We start from the raw sequence: 26,825 nt of genomic DNA on the forward strand, positions 1-26,825 counted from the left end.
TTTTTAATTCTATGTTTAATAGAATTAAATTGTGTTTTATAAGTGACTATTTTACCCTCACTATTTAGCCTATAAATAGTGGGTAATTTCATTCACTTTATGCCATCCCAAGCAAACATTTGCTTTGAAAACACTCATCTCTTTTGAGTGTTGTTTGAGTTGAGACAAGAGCAATACCACCAAGTTCACTCCATATTTCGAGTGTATGAATTCTTGGAAAGTCGTGTTAACCTCGGGGGACTGTTCGTCCATTGTAGCTATTACACACATCGGCGCGAATTCGCTTCTAAGGTAGTGGATTACCACGACAGAGTTATCATTCTGATTGATTATTTTATTCAATATTTTCTAATCAGTACTAATACCTCATTTTGCAGTAGTCTATTTTTCCAACAATTTAAAAGTGAATTCTTACTACTGCTAAATACGACAATAATTATTATTGTCCGTGTTGTGAATATGGATTCTATAGTCTACTGGAAAATTATCGGTAAGAGAATCGAATATGGATTGCACTGTATGAGATCGTGTCTCTACTTTGCAAAGTTTTAATTCATTCTACTTTTCGGAATGGTAAGAATCAAAAGGTTAGTACGATTACATTCTTAGTATTAAGAATGATTAATACGATACTTATCAGAAACATTTTTAAACGTTCGTAAGTAATGCAGTATCTGAATAATGCTCAGATTAAAAAATGCAATTATTACTTGAAACAACAAAATGCTATGCCAATGCATACATGCAATAAAATTCATGCAGTTACACACAAATATGCACATTTCTTTTGGTTAATGTGTATTAATATGACTTTTGGAAATGTATATATACTATGCGTTTAAGAACAATGTTAACTATAATATCATTTTAATAAATGGTATTTATTGGTAAACATGAATGTGTTATAATCATTATGCGGTTATAACTTTTGATTTGGAGTTATTTGCTGTTTTATGGCATTATTATTATGCCTTAACATTTATTTGTCTATTCTAGCAAGCAATTGAATTGTTTATTAAGCTTTAATGACAAATTATTAAGCTTTAACAAAATTGTCTAAAGGTGGTAGATGGTCGTTTTATTCTTACTGAAGTGTTTCATGTTTCCATGGTCTGCCTTATTTAATTCTTTATTATGTGTTTAAGAATTTTAATATGGTTGGTTCATGTACAATGAGTTGAGCTATGAGACCGAAAAACTATTGTTTCGACTTTTTAAAGTCTTGAAATATTTTTAAGGTAGACTATAAAGTAAATCTATTAGTTACTTTATTATGTGATTTTATTTATATTAAATGATTTCTAATCATATGTGGAGAAGAGTAACTATTTATTTTCATGTAGGGATGATTATTCAGTTTATGAATATTAAGTTGAAAATAAAGACAGAAGAGTAACTATTTATTTTTATGTGGAGGTAATAATTTCTTTTGAGAAATTTATAAAGATAACAGAACGGTTGCAATTTTGGAGAATCGTGAAGATGATGATGTTGAACGATAAGATTCTTCAAACTGAATAGTTGTTAAATTTGAGTTTAATTTCCATAATCTCTTGAAGATAAGGAACCAAAATTCTAAAGATAAGGATCTTGTCACTATCAATAAATTATTTTAATTATTGTTAGTAAATTAATTTCGTAACTAACCATGTATATTCTTCGTTTGACTTCAGAAGATACAAAAAGATGTTGGTTCAGATGAAGTGATTGTCACGATGGATTTTGAGGTCATGCTGATAAATGATGATGCAAAGAATGAAGTTGCATGCATGGTGAGAATGAAGAAGTTTATTTGGAATTTTGATTCTACTCGCGGGGTCATATTATTTAGACTTGTTGCTTGTTAATTCATGCATTTCAAAAACATGAATTAGATTACATGAGCCTTTAAGCTAGTCTTTAAAACTTAGTGGATACTGTGAAATGAGATAAAACCACTAGCAAAGACTAAGATAGTACTACTAAGGATAAGGTAGTAGTGTTAGCCCAAACTATGTATGCTTAATAAGATATTATTGTGAGTAAAAGTATCAAGCATAATTCTTTAAAAAGACCTTTATTAAAGAAAAAGAAAATATATAAATGATTTATTGAAAAGTAGTGTAAAGAGTACGAAAGTGCATGTCTAGGATTGGTTCTATGAAAGATCTGGTACTTAAGCGTGCCTAGTGCACCACCTCTCTTTCATTGAAACCTACCTGGTGCACTGTTCATTACTATGCTCACTATTTCAATTTTTAAAAAAATACTATGATGAGATAAAAACTCTTAAAACTTAGTGCCAAAGTTAAAAGAGTAGAGAATAATTTGGTTGAGTGAAATATCAAACTTAGTCATAGTAAATAAAATAAGTGATGGTCTCTTTAAGGCTAATATGTTGAATATCATGAATGAAAATATGATAGACACTATTGCTACTAAAAGTGTGTTGTAGCTATTAAAATCTCTTTGAGTGATTTTCCTAAGTAGAGGAAAAAAAGATAATATATTTCAGAATTTGTGTTGAAATCTCTTGTTTTAAACTTGAGATCATTTTTCCTGTTGTTAGGAAAAGTTGAAAACTCCCAATAAACTGTCATAATATTCATAATTTAAGCACTTCTTATGAAGAGTTAGGAAAAATCGAAATTCCTTTTGAATGAGAAAAAGGTCGTGGAGTTTGTTAAAACATAGTTTTACTGTGAAAACTAATAACAAAAATTTACTCAAGTATGAATGAGTAAATGTGCAAGAGAATTTGTTTTGACGTTGTTCAAGATACTTATGGATTTATTTTTATCCTAAAAATGTTAGAAATGTGGGGGTGTCTTAAATGATGATCAAAGTGACAGAGTAACCTAGTTTATCTGCTTACTAAATGTTAAAGTTGAAAACCGGTTCTTGATTCGTCGAGGGGGATGTGTTTAAGCCCATCGGTTGAGAAATTCATGGTGCATACTCAACTTAGTTATCTAAGTTCAATGTGGTCAAACGAAGCCATGGAAAGACTCATAGTGTACATTTCTACACACCTATTCCTATGACGAATAATGTACATGCACAGGATGAGCTTAATTGCTCTTAATAAATTCATAGCCTAGGCTTTGGGTGGTCTTAGTGAGAAAGACTTGATGAATTTACTGATTTTTGGTTGAATATATATTCTTAATAAATTCATAACCCATAGTTGAGTGGGTAACTCTAATCGCGAAGGACTAGATGAACTTACCGCTTGAGGGGATGAGTTTTATTAAACTCTTAATGAATTCAAACCCAAGAGTTTGGGAGTTCCTAGTGAGAAGGACATATTGAATTCACCGAATAATGAGGTTGAATATTTATTCCTAATGATTTCTTATCCCAAAGTTTGGGTGGTTCATTTAAAAATGAACTTGAAGAAATTCACCTTTACCTATTGTGAAGTTGAGCTATTGTAAAAGCTCTTAATTATTTCATAGCTCAGTTTGAGTGATTTATGTTGAGATAGACATGATGAAATAACCTACGTAAGTGAGAATGATTAGCCATCTTTTATGAAAAATGTTGGGTCGTTTTTCTAGTACACTTATTAGAATTATGAGGAAAGAGGGCTAAACATATATGCACTTTTGTATATACTCTTTGTAGACACATCGAGGACTTTGGTGGGTGAAGAGGTTAGTTGTGTGTTATGAGTTTACCCTAATCTAGAAAGTTTAAGACTAGTTTCACTATGTACTAGTTCAAGATACGTTCACTAGTTCTTAAGCAACTGATCTCGCTATTGCTCTTCTCGTGTTTTGACTTCATTGCTCTCATATTTACGAAAGAATTCTTTCGCATTAGTGGGGAAATGTTGGTAATGCTCAATTTGTAACTGTCTTTTAAAGGTTTTTAATTCTATGTTTAATATAATTAAATTGTGCTTTGGAAAGACCACATAGATTTTTCCCGAAGGACCACGTAGAACTCTCGACTCTTGGCATGCCAACTATACCTCTAATTCTCATACATATACCTTGGGCCTTAACCATATAGTTATTTCTCAATTCATTATTCACAGTGTTTTTTATTCCAATAGAGCACATTCAAGTAAGGTACTTTCATGTAGAACATTTTCACTTTGCACATTTTCATATAAAATATATTCACATATCTCATTTTCACATGCTAATAAACATCATATCAATGCACTCATAAGTACAATTTATGTAAAACATATAAATATTGCATAAAATAAATAAATTGTTTTCGATCGAAAACTTTGAGGTTGGTTTATCGCAAGCCTTCCTCATATCTATTATAAAATAAATAACTTGCACTCACATTTTCCTCACGTAAGTCTTACACGAAATCCTTTTAACTTTCATTCAAACTCTTTGTTATATCTCTTCGATCAGTATGCTTTCGATCTAAATCTACACATCAATATTTCCAAGATCAATACCAACTTTCCATAATTGAATAACCAATTAGCACTTACATAAACGAAATGAAACACCTAATTTAGCATTTCAGACTGAATAGTATCGGTATCCCTCCTACAGTACCGATACTTCTCTTCTATGGTACCGATACCCACTTCAGTATCTATACCATTTTGGCATTTTGGAATTTCATTTCAATTACAGTATCGATACCTTCCTCTTGGTATCGATACCTCCACATCAGTATCGATACTGTTCATCAGATTCATACGTTTTTCCTTCAATTTACCCTTATAGTATCGATATTGTTCTTCCAGTACCGATACCCTTACCCATATTTTACTTTTATCATTACGAATTTTACCCACACTTTAGTTAAATCTCACTCTTTATGCTCGAATCAAACATTTAAACTTACTAACATTGATCACCACCAACTTATATCCATTAATTACCTTTTAATAACCAAATTTCTATATGGAACACTTAAGACTAAGAATTATACCAAATCTTTCTCAATTATTTTATAAGACTTCAAATACCTTAATTTAACCTTTGACAAGTCAAATATACCTTTAGAATCTAATTACTAACCAAATTTCATCCATTCACTTAAAAACCTATTTTACTAATTCACTAATCACTTAGTTTCTATTCATCTTAAAGCTTCCTTAAGCTTCAAAACCACTCAAGGCTTCAAAACCAACCCAAAAATGAAAGGAATAACCAACTTAAAGAAACTCACCTTGACAATGGAGTTTACGGGGAAGAAGAAGAAGATAACCCAAAATGTTCCATATATTTCTTTTTCCTTATCTCTTTGTTTTCCCACATGCTTAATATCCTTTAAAAAGAAATTTTAAATTCATTTCCTTTAAAAGACCATAATTTCCTTCCAATATTCCATCTTTGATAATAAGTCCTTTACACAAATTTCCAGAATTAGTCCTTGAACCTTTTAATTTATTCAAATTAAACCACCAAATTTTAACTCCTTACAGTTTAGTCACTGACCCGAAGTTTGGGGTATTACATTATCAAAAAATAAATAAATGACTACAATTTAGTTGTTTGCATAGAACACAAGAGTGGCAGACCAGGCTAACTTAGTATGCAATCCACTACAATTTCTTTGTTCTGTTGTGCAATTAATAACTGCTTCGCTCTATGGTCTTTGACGGAATTCAGAAAAAATATTTTTGTCATTCAATCAAAGTTATTAAGTTCTGCTTGAGAATTGCATTTTTCCTGGTCCACAACAAATATCCTATAGTTCTCATTATATTCGCTGAGGTTATCATTTTTTTTCCATGGCACATGTTTCGTTTTAGTCCAATTTAGAACATGTTAAATTCTCATGTAGTGTTTTATTTTTCTCTGTCACAATTTCCACCTATCTCTTGCACTCATTTGGGTTGGATTTGTGGGCTGTCTTGCAATTAGAAGATTCTTTTCATTCTAAGGTCTACACCTTAGGCTTTGTCAAGTTTATTAACATTTTTCTTATTTTTTTAGAGGGAAAAACCACAAGCTAGAGATTTCCAACTGTCACTGTTATACTATTTGAAAAGTGAGGTTTATATATTTGCAATGCTTCAGGTGGTTGACGCTTATGCTTTAATAGGAGATGTCTCTGGTCTTGCTGAAAAGATACAAAGTTTTTTCATGCAAGAAGTTATCTCAGAAACTCACTCTGTGTTGAAGTGTATTGTTCTGCATGAGGTAATATTGATTTTATACTGTTTACAAATATAACATACCATTTTCCTACTCAAAGAAACTATTTTAATGTACGTGTTGATAATTTGGTCCTGTCAAAATCTGGATTTGAGGCCTTTTGTCCATACAATTTATCAGTGTACTTACGCAGATGCGCTGGCTAGGAAAGGAGTTAGTCACAGGGTACCTATTCTAGTTAATTATATCAATGCAAATCCAAGTTTAGTTGAATTGGATGATGAATTTTGGACTGTGGCTAATAAAAGAGTAGTATTCATAAGTTAGATACACATGTTTGACCATTGTGGACAAACAACCATAGATGAGAGAGTATTATTCATAAGTTTCTTGTTTCAGCAATTATCTGCATCTCACTTTTGTTGAGCTTGTTTCCTTCTGAACTTATCCTTGGTCCTTTCTATGTCCTTTTAACCCTTTCCTCTCACAATGCTTATGTTTTTTTTACCTCATATGATAGGCTAGCTTATTTAGGTGATTGATAAACTTTTGCAGGACCAAGATGTACATATGCAAAATAGCAGGTATGCATTCTAAACTGAAGTGTTCTTTCTATCAACTGATGTGCTGGTACTTGATTTTTTGCCATGGTTTCTAACATATTTTTTTATTTGATTCCAGACTTACCTATAGTGATCTATGCCTTCAGATACCTGAATCTAAGTTTAGACAGCGTTTATTGAGAACACTAGCTGTCCTGTTCAAACTAACGTGCTCTTATCACGAAATTATGGCCTTTCAGCAGGAGAATAAGGTCAATTTGAATTTTACTGTTTTCACTTGTTTATGTAGAATATTTATTGCAAGTGGTGCCCTCCAACTTTTCATTGGTGTGAAGTCTAGAGTATCCAAGGCCAAGAAAAATAGTTCATTAACTTATATGGGAGAGCTAAATTAGTGTTGGAGTTAAGCAAGTTTGTGCTTTGACTTGCATGGTTTTTCCTTTTCTATGCAGGTTCTTTTGAGTCGTCAGTTTGAATCTATTTTATGGTATATAAATTCGTGATCTGTGCATATTTATATGAAATCTTCCTGGTTCTGTTGTAATGCCATGATTTTTTGTGTGTTCCTGATTTCTGTCCTGGTTTTTTGGGGAAAGGGGAGGGGGCTCTGTCACTTTTGGTTTATATATTATTTTTGAAATATTTTGATCTTCTTGCAGGTTTTAGAGTGCCCAATAACAAATGCCAAATTGATGGAAGGTAATATCTTTTCTGAATGCTGTAAAAGGTTTCTGCACACTGATTCAGTTTCTAAAATAGTCCTTGCAGCTCCTAATGGGTTAACTGTTTTCTCTCTCTGAATCTGTAGATCAGAGACCAGGTCTGTAGATCAGAGACCAGGTTCATCTTCCATAAAGGAGTCTACAAGAGCCATATCCTCGTATGCATCAGACAGGATGGATTCTGGATCTGGTGAACCAGTTTCTGAGGGTAGAAATGGCGATGATGCTACGTCAAGCCAAGCAGTGGATCTCCGTGGTATCAATTAAGGAAAGAAGCCATAACTTTTGTGTCTCAAACCCTTCAGAGGGGACGTAAAAATCTTTGGCAACTTACTACTAGCCGAGTATCAGTATTGCTGGCTGCTTCAGCTGCTGCTTCTTGCTTCTTCAAGCATTCATCAATTTTTGAAGATCTATGAAGATCTTAACACATTCATCTTGGCTGGGGAAGCCTTCTGTGGAGTTGACGCTTTTGAATTCAGGCAGAAATTGAAGGGTGTTTGCGAAAATTGTTTTGGTGCATTTCATCGGCAAAATGTATATGTAAGTTGCACTTCACACGTATTCTTCTCCACGGTTACTTTTTTGTTTTTATTGTTATTGGGGGAGTTAGTATTTGAACTTGTAAGCTTTCTTTAGAGACAAGTTGGGGCTACCATTTAGCTATAGCTAGTCACGGGCTTCCTAGTTTCTTTTCTGCATTGTTATAAGAATTACACAGATCATAATGTGAGATTTGTTGGCTTCTTGCATCATCATCATCATATGTAATGACTGTTGATAATTTAATTGATTTGCACTAACTTCAATGAAACTTTGAACAAAAAAGGAACAAGGAGTGAATTTTTGGGGGACAGGTTTCAATCGTTTTTATCTTTTTGCTAATTGTAGCATATTAAAATTGGTTTCTGTCTGCAAAACTTCTGTTGCAGATATATATATATATATATATATTGCTAATTGTAGCATATTAGAATTGTTGCTATTATTTTTGTGCATAATTTTAGACTTTTAGTACCTTCTTCCTATAATCACAATGCAGTTGAAACGGAGCTGTGGCTTATTTTTTGTTTCATTTCCAGGCACTTAAAATGGTTTTGGACAGGGAAACCTGGCTTAGATTGCCACCAGACGGCACATATAATTAGTTTTTCTGGTCTGGTTTTTGATGGAGCACCCTAAGGGTGCGTTTGGTTCATGGAATGTAACATTACCTCTAGGAATAGAATTAGCAGAATGTAACAGTACCTAACACATTGAGAATGTTACATTATTGTGTTTGGTTTGTTTACCAGGAATGTAAGATTACAATATTTGGTTGAAGAAATAAAATATCATTGGAATGTATATTTTACTAAATTGTCCTTGTTCTATATTTTTAACAAGTGGAATTTTAAATATTTAAATTAAAATATTTATACAAAAATTCATCGATAATATATTATTTTATTATTTTTAATATATATACTTTTTTAATAAAAATTATATATAATTTTTTTTATAAAATTTAAAAGATAAATGGGTAGAATAAAGAGTAAATATATTATGTATTATTTTAATTTTAATTAATATTAATTTTTACGTAATTTATCTAAAAGTATATTGAAATTTTACATAGTTTCATGGAGATCTTTCTCAAGCAGCTTTTCCAAAGTCGGTGCAAGAACACATGGTTGTGTAAGTTCTTCATGCAAATGAAGAAGGAGACCTCCAAAACCGAATTTCCGATGAACACACACTAGTCTTTTCTTTCATGAATGTAGTCCGTTGTACACCATATTGATTAACTATGTAATTGATGTACATACATCAAACTTCAAGTCCCCGGAAAACTATTGTTTTCTGTTTTCGCCATTGATTTTTTTAAGTTAAAATTGTAAAAATGTTCAGACATCACGTAACACTCCACCTTCGGACAATGCACATGGTCATTATGTGGTTGGAAACTATCAGAACAACATTTTATTCACACCATATATGTTTGCACGTTGTTCTGGTCTTGCAGGACCACTTTATGTACTATAGTTGTAACACCCCAATCCGTATCCAACTCGGATCCGAGGGATCACATTGATTTTTCAAACGTTTTTCTTTACAAAACGGAAAAAAAATTAAATTCACAATTCAAAAACAAATTATTACTTTTTATTAATTAAAAGCAATTGGTTTTACAAAAACCTATCGAGCATATTCAATCCAAATTTAATAGCACATGCCAACTATATCCGTAAAAACAAAAATACATATTATCTCCATTTTTCTGATCTGAACTTCGTAAGGAAAAATGCTAACATGTCTTGCTCCTCTTAGCTTCTCTTCTCGCTTTCCAACCTACGTGTGAAACATTCACACGCTAAGTCGACGACTTAGTGAGACATATAAAACTTATAATGCACTTTATAAGATTTAACTATGCATGCATGTTTTGTTCTATCATGCTATACTAAATCACCTTATGTCATCATATCATATAAAATCATATCAGATTACTTAGCAAAATATACATACATACACATAAAGCATCATTAACAATTTATCTTTTAATCATATACTTTATACTTAACCTTCTTAATCAAACAATATACACACACAACATCATATCATTTCTATAACATTTGTCATGTCACAAACATATATTTGTTATTATTTCTTGATTAGCCCATGTACATATGTGAGAACTATAGATATGTGAGTCTATAGAGGTTGTGCACTAATGTTGTCACCACAACTCGTATAAAATGCACCGAAGTGCCACGTAGAATTGCACCGTAGTGCCGCGTAAAAATGCACCGAAGTGCCATATAAGATGTCCCTAAGGACCACGTAGAAAATTCCTTAAGAATCATATACATATGCTAAGGATCAAATATGTGTCTCAAAAGACCTCATACATGTTCCAAAGAATACATATGTCCCGAATGACCGCGTAGACCCTCGACTCTTGCCATACCAACTATTCCTCTAGCTCTCGTGACACATAACATGGGCACTAATTTTTATGTTATCACACATTCAAATATACACAATCTCATTATTACATTTTTATAAGATCACACGTAGTCAAGTAGTTTGTTTCCATATAAATCACACATACACGTATATCACTTGCACGTAGAACATCTTCATAAACTTACATATCGCATAGCTTATAACTTGCTCTTATATCTTCTCATAACATATTCTCTTGTAGCTTTCTGTCATATCATTCTCACCACTTAATTTCACCTAATTCATAGACATGTGGCTTATCTTATATACCTATATTCACATACTTTATAATTACCTAGTTTACTCCATTTCACACATAGTCACATAATCACGTAATTTACTTACACATAGATCATTTCCATACCTAAATCATATAACACCTAAGTCTTCCTCATAAAGTTATACTATATATTCATATAATCTCATATTATCCTATAAGTAAATACTTATCTTGTCTCACTTTTCCATTTATTCTCATAATTGTTTATAGCATAACATATAATTTATATCACATATCTAATATTATTTGTATACTAAGTTAATCTATTTATTTAGTTTAATTTTACATAACTCTTATACCATAATTTTCTTTAAGTATATTTATTCTCTATAACACTTATCTTATAGTTTGGTATCATCATTTATACTCTATTCCCTTCACTAATATATTATTCTCATATTACTCTATAATATAATCTTATTTAACTCATCACCCTTCTCATATAGTCATATAAATCTATTATATTGATTCTTATAATTGTTCACATATACTATGTAACATGTATGGTCACCTATCATATAACCTATTTCACATTCCCATGTAATCATATAGATCATTCATATTAGTTCCTATAACTTATCACACTACATGTGTTCACACAAATCATTTAACACATACTGTAATATATATATCACATATACTCAAATCAAACCTATGTATATGATCATAAATTCATGCATTCTAATATAGGAAATAGAATCGTCGCAAGTCTTATTTCCATTAAACATTATAAACTAACTTGTATGCACTCACCTGGCCTCACTAGTCAATATTGTTCTCTTAACTTTTCTTTTATGCCTATTTCTTGTCGACTTGTCCGGACGTTGCCCTCGATCGATATCTACACAATCATGTATACATATCAATATTCCAAATACTATGATTCGATCCTTGATTTCTTAAGCTATAAGAAAGAGTAATTCCCAATTTTCTCTTGTAAGGGTATCGGTACCTCCCCATAGGTATCGATACCCTCCTCACAATCTATAATTCTCGTTCAAAGAATGTATCAATACCCTTTGAATGTATTCCCAGATTTACTCTTGAGGTATCGATACCTAATGAATGTGTACCAATACCCCCTAGCCCATAAATCACTTTTAAGCCCGAAAATCATACCAAATCAACTTAAATCCTTCCTTACTTGGCTCATTTAATACTCTTAACTCAAGGATGCATACTCAAACCAGTTCCTATACATTTAACACATCTTTATCATCAAATTCTCATCTTCCACATAAAATTCAAGAATCATACCAAAATTTCTACTTGTTCTAAATCCACTTCTAACATTTCATATCTTTTAATTTAACCATTGACAAGTCAAATTCAACTTCAAAATCTATTAACTCTTTCTATCTCAATAATTTATTTTTTGAACTTCTTACATTAAATCCTCCATAATTTCCAATTCTTTGAGTTTTAAGCTTATACAAGCTTTCCCTAAGCTTATATAGCAACCAAGGAATAAAACTCGACTTAAAAATCTAAGAATTAATTAGGTGAAATTAACTCACCTATTACTCTTGAAGTTCACGAATGAGGAAGAAGAAGAAAGTTTCTGGAGAAATCTCTCCTTTTCCTCTTAATCCCACGTTTTATAGCCAATAAAAAAAGATAAAAATCTTTCTTGTCAAATGACCCTTTTACCCTTCTTTCTTTCAAACTTTATTATTAAATCCAACATCAAAAGTTTCCAATTAATTTCCTAGAACTTTTATTTTTTCCTAAGATTGGTCATTGGATTTTCAAAACTTCTATTTTGGTCATAGACCCGACTTTTGGGATGTTACAATAGTTATATATTTCATCCACATAATCTATAATATGCTCATAGGCACCAGTAAGAGAGATTCCCAACTGAAAATTGCAGATTTTGGTATTGTCAACATCATACACATGCTAATTCTCAATCCGAGTGTAGCTAAAACAGTTTCCAAACCTTTCCTCGGTACCACGGAAACTTCTCGTCGTGGCCGTGGTGGTGTAGGTAAGTTACCAAGTCGAGCCACATGAAGAATATCTGCAATTTATACCAAATTCGAGAGATATAATATAGAAAAACAAAGACTTTAAATAAATATGTGCTTGAAGGGACTGAAACATACCCAGTATGGAATTCCGTAAAGCTTAAGCAACTGAGTTGGCCCCATTGCAAAAGATAAATACATAAGCAAACCAACCATTGCTGCCCAACAGGTAGTGGAGGTGATTATATCTATTTTTTCATTTGGATCGAACAAATCGCTCCCCTGATCGAAATGTGAACCACTATTCCCAGGACTTCGACTCCACTGTAAATGAATCGATATCAACGCAAATCACAGGCTCGTAAACAAGAATTCAACTGATGAAATCATCGGTGGCATACCAGATAGATTGGATAAGCAATAGGGATGGCAGAATGACCCGAATCCGACGTGGAAACTCGAAACCCGGTCAAGTTTGGGTCGGGTCAGGTCGGGTTTGAATGATATCGGGTCGGGTTGGGTATCAGGGATTTTTTCGGGTCGGGTTCGGGTATGGGACACAGTATCCCCGCCCTGCCCCGATTATATATATATATATATATATAATATTTTTTATATTTTATATTAATTATATATATAATATTTTTGGGTTCGGGTTTGAGTATAATATTTCAGGTCCCGTTCAGGGACGGGGTAAAAAAAATCCCCGATGGGACACTCCGATAAAAAACCCGATAGGGATCGGGTCGGGGTCGGGGATGGGGATTTATTTTGGGTTCGAGGACAGGGCGAGCAAAACTCGCCCCGAACTCGACCCGTTGCCATTCCTAATAAGCAAGCATGGGAAAATGCAAGGTGAACCTCAGTAATCTAGTTGCATTATCCAAACTCTTGTAAATTTTCTCAGACAACTGCAAAAATGAAGAGCAAATCATAATCACTCGAAATGAAAATCACACTTAAACAACTCCCTCGCAAAAATGAAGAGCAAATCATAATCACTCGAAATGAAAATCACACTTAAACAACTCCCTCGCAGAAGATTGAAGACGTTACCGGATGCCACGCGTCGTCGGTTTTGACATGTCCGTGATTTTGATGATGTGTTCTATGGTTGATTCTCTTGCAGATTGATATATATAGTCAAAATTGTCATCAGATTCATTCATATGGGACCAGATTAATAGTATTCAAGTCACTAATGACTAACCATCCATGGTATAGGATAAGGATGGAAGAATGAAGAGGATGACCAACAACACTGTTCAATGACGTGTTGTTGGAGAAACTACCATGTCCACTGAAAAGAAAAAAAAAAACAAAACCAAACACATAAATCAATGTACAAATTGAAGAAGAAAAAATCAAAAACAGGGATAATACCCATGGTGGGATAAAACAAGTGGTGTTCACCAGTCATGACCAAGAACAAAAAGAGCCCAGAACATGGTTCCCTGAGCAACCCAATAAAGAGGACAAACAAGCAAGTTGTTAAAATAAGAAGTAACAACAGACAAACCAAAGACAACAACATCTCTCAAAACATAACTCATGGATCTCCATAGATCCTTAACCCAACAATGCTTCGGTATAACCGCCCTGATGTCGGTCAGGTTGAAAAGAAGTGGCACAGCACGATCAAATCCCCCATCATCATCATCATCTTCAACCCCATTAATGGTCTCAACAACCTCCAAAGGAGCAATCACATTTAAAGAACCCACAAAGCTCCTCTTTCTACACCAAGTAGAGACCTTGAATGGAGAAGAACCAGGTACAGTTCTGACCTTTAGGCCATTGTTGTTGGTGTTTGAAGGAATTGAAGGTCTGGGTTTTGAATAGAATCTGATTATGGGGAGGGGTCTTAAGCCGCATTCTGACAAAATCCAACTGGCCATTGCTTGCTGCGAGTCCCCAAAGATTGTGAGAGCTAATGCCAAAAAATTTTAGCCTTTAAAAAGGGCATCAGATAATAACACAGAGATATACATAGAAAGAAATAAAACAGATAATGAACAATGTGGTCTTTGAAATTAGAAGAGGAATTGAACTCTGTGAGCTTTTGTCGCCAATTCGAAGAAGATGATTGTTTTCCTTCACAGAAGCAAGTTAACTGGGAGAAGAATATAAGAAAATGTATTTTAATCCTTAAACACGAGAATAAAAGAATACCTAAGTTAGCTGTGTGAATAACATTCCCAATAAAATAGACCGAAAAAATATTGTTGGTATTGATATTATCATCACTTGAGAATGTAACCCATTCAAACGTGGATATATTAACTAGGAAAAAAATATTCCCAGGAATGCAAAAATCCATGATCCAAAACGCCCCTAATGGTTACATCTGGTGGAAGGTTTTCTAATTCTAGGGTTCTTCGCACTGACATATCAGCCAACAAAGTGGACACAGATGCCAAGAAGAGTGGGTTTTCTCCTTGGCTTAGAAATGGAAACCCATTTTTGCCAAAAGTAAGCTGCAATTGCGAAGAGACTCACAATTCCTCCCCGCTTAATGGAGCAACCTCTGGGGTATTTGTTGGAAATGCTGATAATATTCATGGTGATGTGTCTCCACGCAATGATGATGAGAATCATATCAATGGCTCCAATTCCATCTCAGAAGAGGAAAATGAGGATTTACTTGCTGACTTTATTGATGAGCATAGTCAACTCCCTAGTCAAATTTTAAAACCCATCCTTTCAAGAGGTTACTCTTTTCATTGCAGTAATGATGATTTTACAGCACAAATAGGATCATCTTTTTGTGTTCTAAGGTTAGATGCTTATTATTCAAAAAGAAAATGGATTTCTCTAGTAAGAACTGAATGTTGTTTATTTTCTTACAAGTGAATGCAATTGAGCTGTTTTCCAACTTTTACACACTAGGTCAATGGATAAGTATACAAGACTGATGGAGAAACTTGAAATAGTAAATATTGAGTTTTTTAAGGTGTGTACTGGTTAAACCACTCTTTTCCTGAGCTCTATGTTCTCACTTGTGCATACGATCTGAACATTATTCTTTTTTTTCCCTCTAAATTATTTTTCCTGATTCAGTACATTGTTGCAGGGCATATGCCAGTAATTTGAGATTTTTTCTATTATATATTTGAAACATTTGGTCTGCAAAATTTGAATTCAAGTGGAAAGACTTCTACTGACTCTCAATTGTAAGTTAATTTTCATTCAATACATGATGGAAATTTATATATCTATTGATATGTCTTTAACTTATGTGTTCACTTCTCATATCTGCATTTTCATCAATGCTTTTGTTATTCCTAGATAAATAACACAAGATTGTGAAGAGTGGATAAGATCCTTCTCATCTTCAACTGGACATGCATATTTGACACCGGCTGCTCCTCAAAATACATATTTTGGTTCTCCAGCGAGCACATCCTTTGATCTAAAGGTATGGAGTAAATTTCTTTGGATAAGTTATTTACTGATTTTTTGGATGACCATTAAATGGGGGAAATCGTCCATAGTCGGTCGATTTCTTGTTCTCTCATCAGCCACATTATAGTTTTGTTTATAGTTTTGTATTTGTATTTGTATTTCTCATTGTGATATTAACTAAGGAATAAAGAATTTTCTCTGTTAATGTGGCATTATTCATAAAAAATGCCCCCACATGCTCATCAAAGAGAATATCTTTCTTAAATGCTTATCGGTTTCTTGATTTCTTCAAAGTAATGTGATTTATGTGGATTTTGTTTTTAAATCAGGAATGAAGTGTTTGGTAATTTATGTGCCCATGAATAACATAACTCTTATGTTGCAGGAAAGATGTGCAGGTGCTGATACGACAGCCCTTGTAGCTCGGATATTGCATAGATCTAGAACCAATCTCCGATCATTGCTACTGAAGAGTAATACAGTTGTCGTTGAAGACTTCTTTGAGCGCCTGGTATGTTTCTCATTTATTCATTTCTTATCAAGTGGGTTAAGAAACTGCAAAAAATAAACCTTGTGTGACTTATGGTTTAATGCAATCTCTGAACAAAACCAGAATAGTTATTTATAATAGTATTGGACCATTGCAAATCCATATTTTTCGGAAATTAAAAAATACCGGTAGAAGACACAGTTTGCCCTCACTTCTTTCACAAGGATATCCTGATTTCTGCTTTGAGTTATTTGAAAGTATTACATATATTATTAAATAAATGGTCAAAGTAAATATGTGTCTATATTTTAGTTCCACCTTTATTGGAAATGCAAATGATCAATGCTTAGTAGATATAAATAATGATAGGGGTAATTTTACCTAGTCTTCCAAGTTTTTAAGGTATGTCAGAGTAAATTTAATAAATTCCCATTTTTTTACTGAACTTTTGCCAATATAAAACTCATCATAGTATGTCCAAGCAGTTGGTTTATATTTTGTGTAGACCTTCCACTAGATTAATATGTCTGCACCATCAAGTTACTCTAACTTATGATTTGTGTTTCAAGTATTTTCTTTAATCAGTATAAAATGACAACAAACTGGCAGCAATGGGACTTTTTTTTTATAAGAAAGGGAGGTCATTAAAAAACCCCTTCATATTCATCGAAATACATCAAAGTATCTCAACGAACATTGAAAGGAGGAAAATAGTACCTCAAAATTTTATTAGGTAAAGCAACTCAGGATAATATAGAATACATAGGACCTAATCAGCCACCAACCCGAAAAGCAGTACCAACTAAAAACAAAACCAGACCAAAAAAACAAAAGACAACAAATTAACCAATTCCAAATTTTGCTAGCTCATCCGCATCCCAATTGGCGCTTCTCTGAATGTGTCTAATTATCACATTACGATCCAACACAATAGAGACAATTTCCTTCACTAGATGCTCAACATGGCGGGACAGGAGCCAGGGTTCTTAATCTATTCCAAGGCGTTAAAACAATCACTCTCCAAAATCAAACCCCCTTTGCACCCCATTCTGAATTCACAAAGAGAAGTAAACCAGCTTTAACTGCCAGCAACTCAGCCAGGACAGGTGGACCAGGTCCTACAGATTCGGAGAAGGTCCCCAGCAGGTACCTATCAGAATCCCGAAGTAAACCACCAAAACCACCACTTTTCCAATCCTTGTCCACCGCACCATCAACATTAACCTTAAAGAAAATCCGGAGGTTAGCTGTTCTCTGTCGAAGGCATTCCAATTGCTTTCCTCAGTAAAGCTAAAAAATAGATGGACCAAATTATCAGTGCTACTATCTATTCAAGTATTTATACCTCTCAAGTCCTTCCAATCAACCCTGCTTATTGCCATGTAATAACTTACATGGCATAAGCTAAGCGCCTCCTCCTTCAGGCACGCACACATATTTTACTTTTGTTTGCTTTATGTGGAACATGTTTTTAGTATTTTAATTTATAAAATTCATCATTTCTTTTAATTTAGTATGTTTTTTTCTTATCAAGTAAATCCTATTATTTGTATATTTGAATTTTACTTTTTTCTGATTATATGATATTAAGTTTACTTTCTTGGTTACTGCCAGTTGGATGCAGTGCCAGATCTGATAGAACACATACATAGGACAACTGCAAGAATACTGCTCCACATTAACGGGTAAGATCATTATATTTGAGTTCTCATTCAAAAATGTTATTGTTGTTCATGTTACTTGCTATTTTCTTTTAGGAGCTAAAAATAAACAAGAGCGCATGTATACACAAAAGCAAAAAAGGCCATTTTAAGGATTTGTTTTTGAAGAATTATAAAAGAAAATAAGCAATAATTTTATGAAAACAAAAACCATGATTTGACTTCTCTCTTTGAAATCGTTATGATTGATTTAGTGTTGATGTGTTTGATTTTTGCACATTTTTATCTCTGATGTTGTATCTCCTTTATGCAAAAAAATGAGGAAACAAATGCAACCAAAAGCAAGGCTGAAGACAGATAATTGTTTGTTTGTTATGATTTTAGTGGTTGATGTTATTGCATGCATGTGTGTCTATAACCTTGTAAATGCTAGTACTGATTCTAGGTCTTATTTTTTTCCTTCACTCAACCTTGTAGTTACCCAACTGAAATAGTTTTTTCCATAAACAAAATCCCTCGTGATTTAATTGAACCAAGGAAAAAGAAGTGTTGAAACAGTTGAAATTGCCAAAACGCTGAGTTGCAATAAATGCGAATGTCACGTCATGATATTAAATTTTAAAGGTTGGCTCAAGACATTTGGCAAATCCATTCTTGTTAAATTTGATGATTGGAGGTTATCTATCAGTCCTTGAAAACCAGTTATTAGTGACTATATTTGCAGTGTCTGACTGACTTGGAATAGTAGAATTTGGTTTCACTTGTCAAGCCAATTAAAGTTATAGCATGTGACAAATTTTTGGAATAGCTAAATTTTTGTCAAACAGATCTTTCTTTTTATCTATTCTTGGTAAACATATAAAAAATCCTTTTATTGCAATCTCTTGGTGTTGAATTAAAGGTTTTTGGTCTCTCATTGATTCCAACTATTGTTTCTTCATCAGTAGCACAACATTTTTTCAACAAAGGTAGACTCAATGTATTTGAGCTTCTTGATGCTGGAATTCAATCGTACAAGGTTTTAGTTTAGAATACAGTGAGCGAAGAGCTAACAAAGATTTGTGGAAAGTACATTTAAAATAATATATTCCTTTTCAATCCAATAATTGAAAAGGATAATCTTCCATAGCAATGGTAAGGAAAACTTTAGATCAAAATAATAACTATTTTGGTAATTCACAAAATATCAGACTCAAAATCCTCCTCAAGTTTGAGGATTGCAAGAGACTTCAAATTAATTATTGGAGGAGGAATTATAACTGATAGCTTCAATTCGACAAGAATGCCAGTAGCTGCCAATATTTACTACTTCCAGTATCATAAGAACTTAAAAAATTCGACAAGAATTTTACAAATGTAAATTTATTGTACAAGGAGAGTAATCTGTCTGCTAAATGGTTGTTAAGATGACTAGAAATTGTGTTTTACCCCTTGAAATGGTTTTTATGCTTTTCTCTTATCGTACGAGTCCTCAATCAATTTTCATGGTCAAAGTTATATAACACTACTTTTTACATCGTGCAAGTATATTCATCCCCTATATATATATATAACCCTCCATGTCCTCTTTCCCTCCATTTCCATGGCAGAAATCCATTGACAGTAGAAAAGAAAACCTTGTAGAAGTTCTGTAACAGTGATTAGTTTTTGTTCTGTTATTGACTGGCTGAAAGCAAAAAGAAAGTATATATTTACTAGCATGCCATGAATTTCCCTCTGTCCATTGTCTAGGCTGTTCTCATAATAAAATCTGAATTTTTGGCAGGTACGTTGATCGAATTGCTAATGTGAAATGGGAATTGAAAGAGCTTGGCATGGAGCACAATGGGTTTGTTCTCTTGCTATTGTCCTCTTTCTTTACAAGTCATTGGTTTTGTGTTTTTTTGGGTCTGTCATCTCCTACTTGGCAGTAGATCTTGTTATCATCTTTGCTTAAATAGATCCATGACCTCTATTTGACAAGTTCTTCGATGTGATTTGTTGTTGGGAGAATTTAAACACTACAAAACAAGGCTTGCCCATGGGGGAATTAAGAAAGAGGTAAGATGATACTCCATCCTGTTAAATTTAGCTAGATATCAGAATTAATCAATGTGATACCATTTGCATATTGCTTTTCATTGATGCTAGATGAACTTTGTGATGGAAATGGAGTGGGGCAAGGGCAGATGTTGCCAAATCCCCCACCACTCCATAGTTGGCATGTCCTGCTTAATCATCCGCCCGCTCCACTGTGGATGTGTAGTATAGAAAATCTCTACCACCTCCGATGTTGGATGAATCCATCCCCGCACATCCCACATCTATTTGATTTTTTTTCTAGATATTTCTAGTATTCTTATTTTTTAGGGCAAGTTAATATACAAACATATATATATTTTTTAAATGAATTAAGCATAAAGAACAAAATATATTCACAAATGTTTAAACACGAAATATGAAGTATAAAAGAATTTATGGGTTTTTGTATAGCGCCTTTTTTTTACCTGTTTAATACTTGCATATGTATAATAAGGGTAAAATAATAATTTCATATAGCAAGCATGGTGAAGCTGGGCATGCATTTACTATACGTTCCATGCCCTCTCATCAGAAAAAAATGTCCACCCCGTCCTGCGGACCTGCTCTGCATCTACTTTTCGAAAAAGAAAATCCGTTTCATTTGTAACTGATTGATTCGGAATCCATCGGATAGTTCTGATTTTGCGATCCCTAGATGAACTGCCCTTGGAGTAGTTGTACATGTTCGGAGCAAGTTAGTTTGTGGATGAGTTAAAATAAATGTCATGAAAAAAGGAAGAGAAGAAAATAACGTAAACCAGATTGAACCATGGTGATTGTTGCTTGATGTCCATGATAGAAGGGTCGATTCACTTCAGATGTCTTTGCCTTTTGACCCAGGATAAAATACAGTTAACATTAAAAATGTGAAATAATTTACTCTGTTCTATCACTTAGGTTCAAGACCTCCTCTTGGACTACGGACTTGAAATTGTTGCAGAAACTCTTATTGAAGGACTATCCCAAGTGAAGCGATGCACTAATGAAGGACGAGCTCTCATGTCATTAGACCTTCGAGTGTTGATTTAAATTTCGACGTGTTTATTGTTACCATCTTACCCTGTATCTGTTCTGGTAACTATTTTTTTCCATTCAGGTTTTAATCAATGGGCTAAAACACTGTCTCCTTAAACGTGAAGCCAAAGTTACAGATTGTTGAAACTTCCATCAAGGTAACTCCATGGTTAACATGTTCGATTCAGAAGTTGGCGCAAAAATTTAGTCCTCAATTCATTTTGATATGTATATAGAGGATTAAGTTCAGTCATTCTCTTAACAGGCTTATTATCTCCCCGAGACTGAATACGTACACTGGGCACGAGCCCACCCCGTAAGAAATGTTCTCACTACAGCCGAACGTAGTTGCTTTTATTATCCTTTTTCGTTTGTTAGTCATAGAAACCTGAGAATAATAACTTTGGCAGTGCAGGAATTCAGCAAGAATCAGATTGTGGGGTTGACAAACCTTGTTGCTTCAATGAAAGGATGGAAAAGAAAAATCAGGTTGGAAGTTCAGGAAAATATTGAATGAGGCGGTATGTAGTCAACTCTGAAATTAAAGTGTAAAGTTTCACACTGATAAAAGATTATCTTTTATTTTTTGGGAGGTTCTTTGTAACAAAATTATGTATATCCAACGGTGTCCCTCGATTCCCCTTTAATTACTTTGAGTGCAATTAAGGTTGTATATCTTCAACCGTCTTTGCAATGCCTGTATTACCTTAATAATGCAATTTTGAAGTGATACATGATGTTAAGTAATAATGAGTTAATACTTTTTTGAATGAGTTAAGTCCTATTGGCTTGAAGTGTTGCCATGTTTATTCATATATTATGATATTAAGTAATAACGAGTTATTGTTAAGACCTTAATGATGCAATATATTCATATATTGGTTCTACTAATATCTGCATCAAATTAAACATGTCATAATGCTGATAACATTTTTTTCCAGAAAATTCTGGTTACTTTCCTTTTTGAACTGGTGGGATGTTTTTTATTATAAAATGTGGACAGATGGTTAAGATAATGATGTAAATTATGATATGCCAAGTGAAGAAAATAAAGTAAAACTTAACGAGTTAATGAAGTATATTAGATGCATACATGTTATTGTGCCATGTGTATCGTTTTATAACCGTTCAATGTAATCGCCGTTGCCTCCTTAGAATAAGGGGGAAATATGGTTCGTTAAAATAAAAGGAAGAAAATAAGAATTTTCTATCAATATTTTAAATTAGGGTAAACTATATCGATAGTTTTCTATGTTTTAGATATGATCGACTTTAATCACTGAAAAATATAAAGGGAAATTGTACTTAACTTTATCTTCTTCTTCTTGAGCTTAACCCATAAGCCTTTCACCCATGCCGTCTTCGTCACCATATCCACCAAAACATTGTTCAGATTCATCAAGTCTATAATAACAAGCGGAGCTCCATCGCTAGCCACCCACGAAGTACCCTCGTAGCTATGGCCACCGCACCACACTCTAATCTTCCTCAACCCTTGTAAACAACCCAATACGCTGCCGATAATTTGCTCTTCTTCCACGTTCTTCTTCTACTACTTCAATCACTTTGAGCGCTGACGTTAGTGAAAAACCCGGCCTGCTTATACGACAAATACGAACGCCGTTAGCCCCTTTCCTTTGTGATAAGTTTTCAATGTAAAGTTTTTCATGAGCTGAAGGCAATGTCGTTTTATCGATGACGAAGAATAAGGCAGAGGATGGTTTAAGAAGACGAACACATCTTTTCGTCGCTACTACATGGGAGGTTAAAATCTCTGAGTATTGAGATACATGAGGTAGCTGAGTGTGTTGTGCGTATGGTAATGCAGCACATGCATTGCGTGAAGGTTGTAGGTAGTGAATGCTGTTAGTATACGTGGCAAGTCTGTTAGGGAAAGGTTTTTTGGAATAATTGTTAGTTTGTTGAAGTTTGTTAAGAATTGACTATAAGTAAGCAAGCTTAGGTGAAATGTAAATTGATCAAGATCAATAGAATTTCTTCTGATATTTCCTTTTGCTTCAAGCATTGTCTACTGCAATGTTTAACATGGTATCATTCGCTGGTTGTTCCTGAGGCTCTCTCTAGCTGCTGCGCTGCCCTTGCATCCATAGAGTTCTCGGCTGCAAAAACTTTCACGAACAAGAAGGTTAATATCATATTGGATGAATCAAACTTTCTCCTATGGAAACAACAAGTTTTGTTGATTGCTGGTACAGATTCGATCAAACCTTCACTGGTCGGTCGGTGGATCGAACTGTCGCTCGAGGTGAGTCAGGTTCTGCTAACTACTCCGGTTTGATGCAGTTAGTGAGGATTATTGTATGTGCTGTCCCAAAGCTAGTGCTGAGGCACAAGTATGTCATTCTTCACAGCCTCATAATCGTGCTGCTACTTCTACAAGAGATCACTGGGTGGTGGACTCCGGGGCTACACACCATGTGACCTCCGAATCAGCTAAGGTGCTTAATCCAAAAGACCTCTCCGGACCAAGTAAAATTATTGTTGGCAGTGGAGATTTACTTTCTATTCGAGCTATTGGTAACACTACCTTATGCTCTTCTTCTCGAGCCTTGATGTTGAATGATTTGCTTCATGTTCCAAAGATTACTAAAAATATTATCTCGGTCTCGAAGCTTGCTAGGGACAATGGGGTATTCTTCGAGTTTCATGCGTCTCATTGTTGTGTTCGTGATAAAGGCATTGGTGAAGTATTACTGCAAGAACAAGAGAAAGATGGTTTATATTTGTTTTAAGTTGATTCCATGAATAATGCAAATGCTTCATTTGAAGCTAATAGTGTTTCTCTTTCACATAGTTTGTATGAGTTGTGGCATAGGCGTCTTGGGCATCCTGCACATGGAACCCTTGGACAAATATGCAAACTACTTAATGTAACCGTTGAGCAAAATGTTAATGAAACTTGCGTTGCTTGTCATATGGGAAAGAGCCATAAGCTTCCATTTTCTGATTCTTCCACTGTTTATAACTTGCCCTTCCAACTTGTATTTACGGATTTATGGGGGCCATCACCTGTTATTTCTAATGGTTATAGGTATTATGTGAGTTTTGTGGATGCCTGATCGAGACACACCTGGTTATATCTCCTTAAGGACAAGTCTCAAGCTATCTATGCATTTTAATTATTTCAACAGCTTGTCTAAACGCAGTTTGGTCTATCGATTTTAACTGTTCAGAGTGACTGGGGCGGCGAATATCGCAGGCTGTCTCGAATTCTTACTGAAGCTGGCATTTCTATCGTGTTACGTGCCCACACACGTCAGAACAAAATGGTAGTGGAACGTAAAAATAGACATATAGTCGAGTTGGCACTGGTTTTACTCGCACAAGCCTCCATGACAACTAGTTATTGGTCGTACGCAATAGTCATGGCTGTCCATTTAATTAATTGACTCCCCTCAAGGGTACTAGCTAGGCAGTCTCCCTTTGAATGCCTATTTAAAAAGAAGCCCGATTATGAATCTCTCAGGGTCTTTGGGTGTCGATGCTTCCCTCATCTAAGACCGTTCAATGCTCATAAGCTTGACTTTAGATCTCGACCGTGTACATTCTTGGGTATTAGCCCTCAACATAAAGGCTTTATTTGTTTAACGCATGATAAGCGTGTCATTGTGTCTCGTCATGTGAAGTTCGATGAGTGGAATTTTCCATTTGCCAATACTAACACGGACAATCAGTCATCATCTATGTTGCCTATGAGTCGGCCTCTTGAAATAGTTATGGATACCAATAAGCTGAGTATTGGTGGTGCTCAAGTTCCAGGTGTTACTCAGTTACCTGTAGATGATTTTGGTCACTGTACTACACACTCAGTGTCAGATGTTGAGTCAATTTCTATGCCTGAAGTTCCAGACCTTGGTTAGGGAGGTCTTGCGGTTGCTGAGGATGCTCAATCGCTGACTGGTGACAGAACAGAACCTGCAGCTCGTAGTGGACATCCCATGCTGACTCGCAGTAAGTGTGGCATATTTAAGCCAAAAGTGCTTACCACATTTTTGATGATTTTGTCCCAACCACGGTTAAAGAAGCTCTTCAATCTGCTGTATGGACTGAAGCAGTACATGCTGAATATTCATCTTTACTTGAGAATGACACATGGGTACTTATTCCCTTACCTGATGACAGAAATGTGGTGGGGTGCAAGTGGCTTTTTAAGCTCAAACGAAACCCTGATGGTCTGTGCTTCGATAAAAAGCTCGCCTAGTCGTAAAAGGGTTCACACATGTTCCTGGCCTTGACTTCCAAAATACGTTTAGCCAGTTGTGAAATTCTCGACAGTTTATATGCTCTTAACCATGGCTGTTGCTCGAGGCTGGGTTTTAAGACAAATAGATATCAGCAATGCTTTTTTAAATGGTGATTTGCATGAAGACGTGTATATGCAGCAGCCTCCAGGATTTGAACAATGTGCCTCTGATGGTACTCCATTAGTGTGCAAATTGAAAAATGCGCTCTACGGTCTTCGCCAAGCACCGCGTAATTGGAATGACAAACTTAAAGTTAGTATGTTAAAGCTTGGTTTTGTTGAATCCAAGGCAGAGGTGGCACTCTTTGTTAGGCTTCAAGATGAATGCAGCACGTATGCATTAGTGTATGTCGATGATATTATCATTACAGGGATATCTGCTGAAGTTGTTGATCAGGTCATTCGTATGCTCAATATTCGTTTTTCACTCAAAAATTTGTGTGAGTTGTCTTATTTTCTGGGAATAGAAGTTAAGAGAATTGGCACTGGTTTGGTACTGAGTCAGCGAGCCTATATTTGTGAATTGTTGAAGAAAACAAATACGAGTCAAGCAACGCCCGTTTGCACTCCAATGGTTGCTGCTGCAAAAGCTACTGATCACAATAGTGCATTGTTGGCTAATGCTCGGGAGTATCGCAACATTGTGGGGGCTCTCTTGTATGTGTGTCATACTAGACCGGATATTGCGTTTGCTGTCAATAAAGCTGCTCAGTACATGCAGTCCCTACGAGAAGTGCATTTGGTAGCAGTAAAACGCATCCTGCGCTATTTGGCAGGATCACTTGATTATGGATTGGTATTTTCGAACAGTGATACTAGATTACATCTCAAAGCTTTTTCTGATGCCGACTGGGCTGGTGATGCAAGTGATCGTAGGTCCATGACGGGATACTGTGTCTTTCTTGGAGGATGTCTGGTTGTGTGGAACTCCAAGAAACAGATGACAGTCCCGCGGTCGACAATGGAGGCTGAGTACAGGAGCGTTCCTGATTCAGCTGCAGAAGTTATATGGCTTGCTGCGTTGCTTTATGATCTTGGGTTCACCTTATCTGATGAACCTGTTATTTGGTGTGACAACACAAGTGTTGTTGTGTTGAGTGTCAATCCAGTATGTCATGCTAGATCCAAACATGTTGAATTGGATGTTCACTTTGTCCGAGAGAAGATTGCAGCTGGTCATCTTCGAGTCAGTTATGTCCCTGATGCGTTTCAAGTGGCCGATGGTCTAACCAAGCCACTGACCAGGCCAACATTTGAACAGTTTTGAGAAAAACTACATGTTATGTTGTGTTAAGGAAGGGAGAAGAAGAAGCGGAGAGAATGTTGATATACATAAGGTAGCTGA

At 34.7% G+C, this 26,825-nt stretch overlaps 1 protein-coding gene and 1 pseudogene across 1 annotated transcript; one reads left to right on the forward strand and one right to left on the reverse strand.

Annotated features, from left to right (window-relative positions):
* The first annotated feature begins 1,715 nt into the window (after positions 1-1,715).
* On the forward strand, positions 1,716-21,896 carry LOC120210656 (annotated as a pseudogene).
* Positions 12,540-14,483, reverse strand: LOC120209961 (omega-3 fatty acid desaturase, chloroplastic-like). Its single transcript, XM_039208823.1, has 7 exons — positions 13,999-14,483; positions 13,792-13,885; positions 13,642-13,707; positions 13,424-13,496; positions 12,987-13,006; positions 12,724-12,909; positions 12,540-12,638 (listed from the first exon to the last, which is right to left on the reverse strand). The coding sequence occupies exons 1-7, from the start codon at positions 14,481-14,483 to the stop codon at positions 12,540-12,542; spliced, it is 1,023 nt and encodes a 340-aa protein (XP_039064754.1).
* Positions 21,897-26,825: the final 4,929 nt, after the last annotated feature.

The sequence above is a fragment of the Hibiscus syriacus genome, unplaced genomic scaffold (genome assembly GCF_006381635.1).
Source record: "Hibiscus syriacus cultivar Baekdansim isolate YM2019G1 unplaced genomic scaffold, ASM638163v2 tig00000715_pilon, whole genome shotgun sequence".
NCBI classification, from domain to species: domain Eukaryota; kingdom Viridiplantae; phylum Streptophyta; class Magnoliopsida; order Malvales; family Malvaceae; genus Hibiscus; species Hibiscus syriacus.

Excerpts from the sequence above, each read along its gene's own strand:
- LOC120209961 (XM_039208823.1), bottom strand. The coding sequence starts at position 14,483 with ATGGCCAGTTGGATTTTGTCAGAATGCGGCTTAAGACCCCTCCCCATA. Across the intron at positions 13,708-13,791 it reads TCCTATACCATGGATGGTTA|AGAATCAACCATAGAACACA; the intron begins GTCATTAGTGAC and ends TCAATCTGCAAG. Across the intron at positions 12,639-12,723 it reads TTTACGGAATTCCATACTGG|ATATTCTTCATGTGGCTCGA; the intron begins GTATGTTTCAGT and ends TATAAATTGCAG.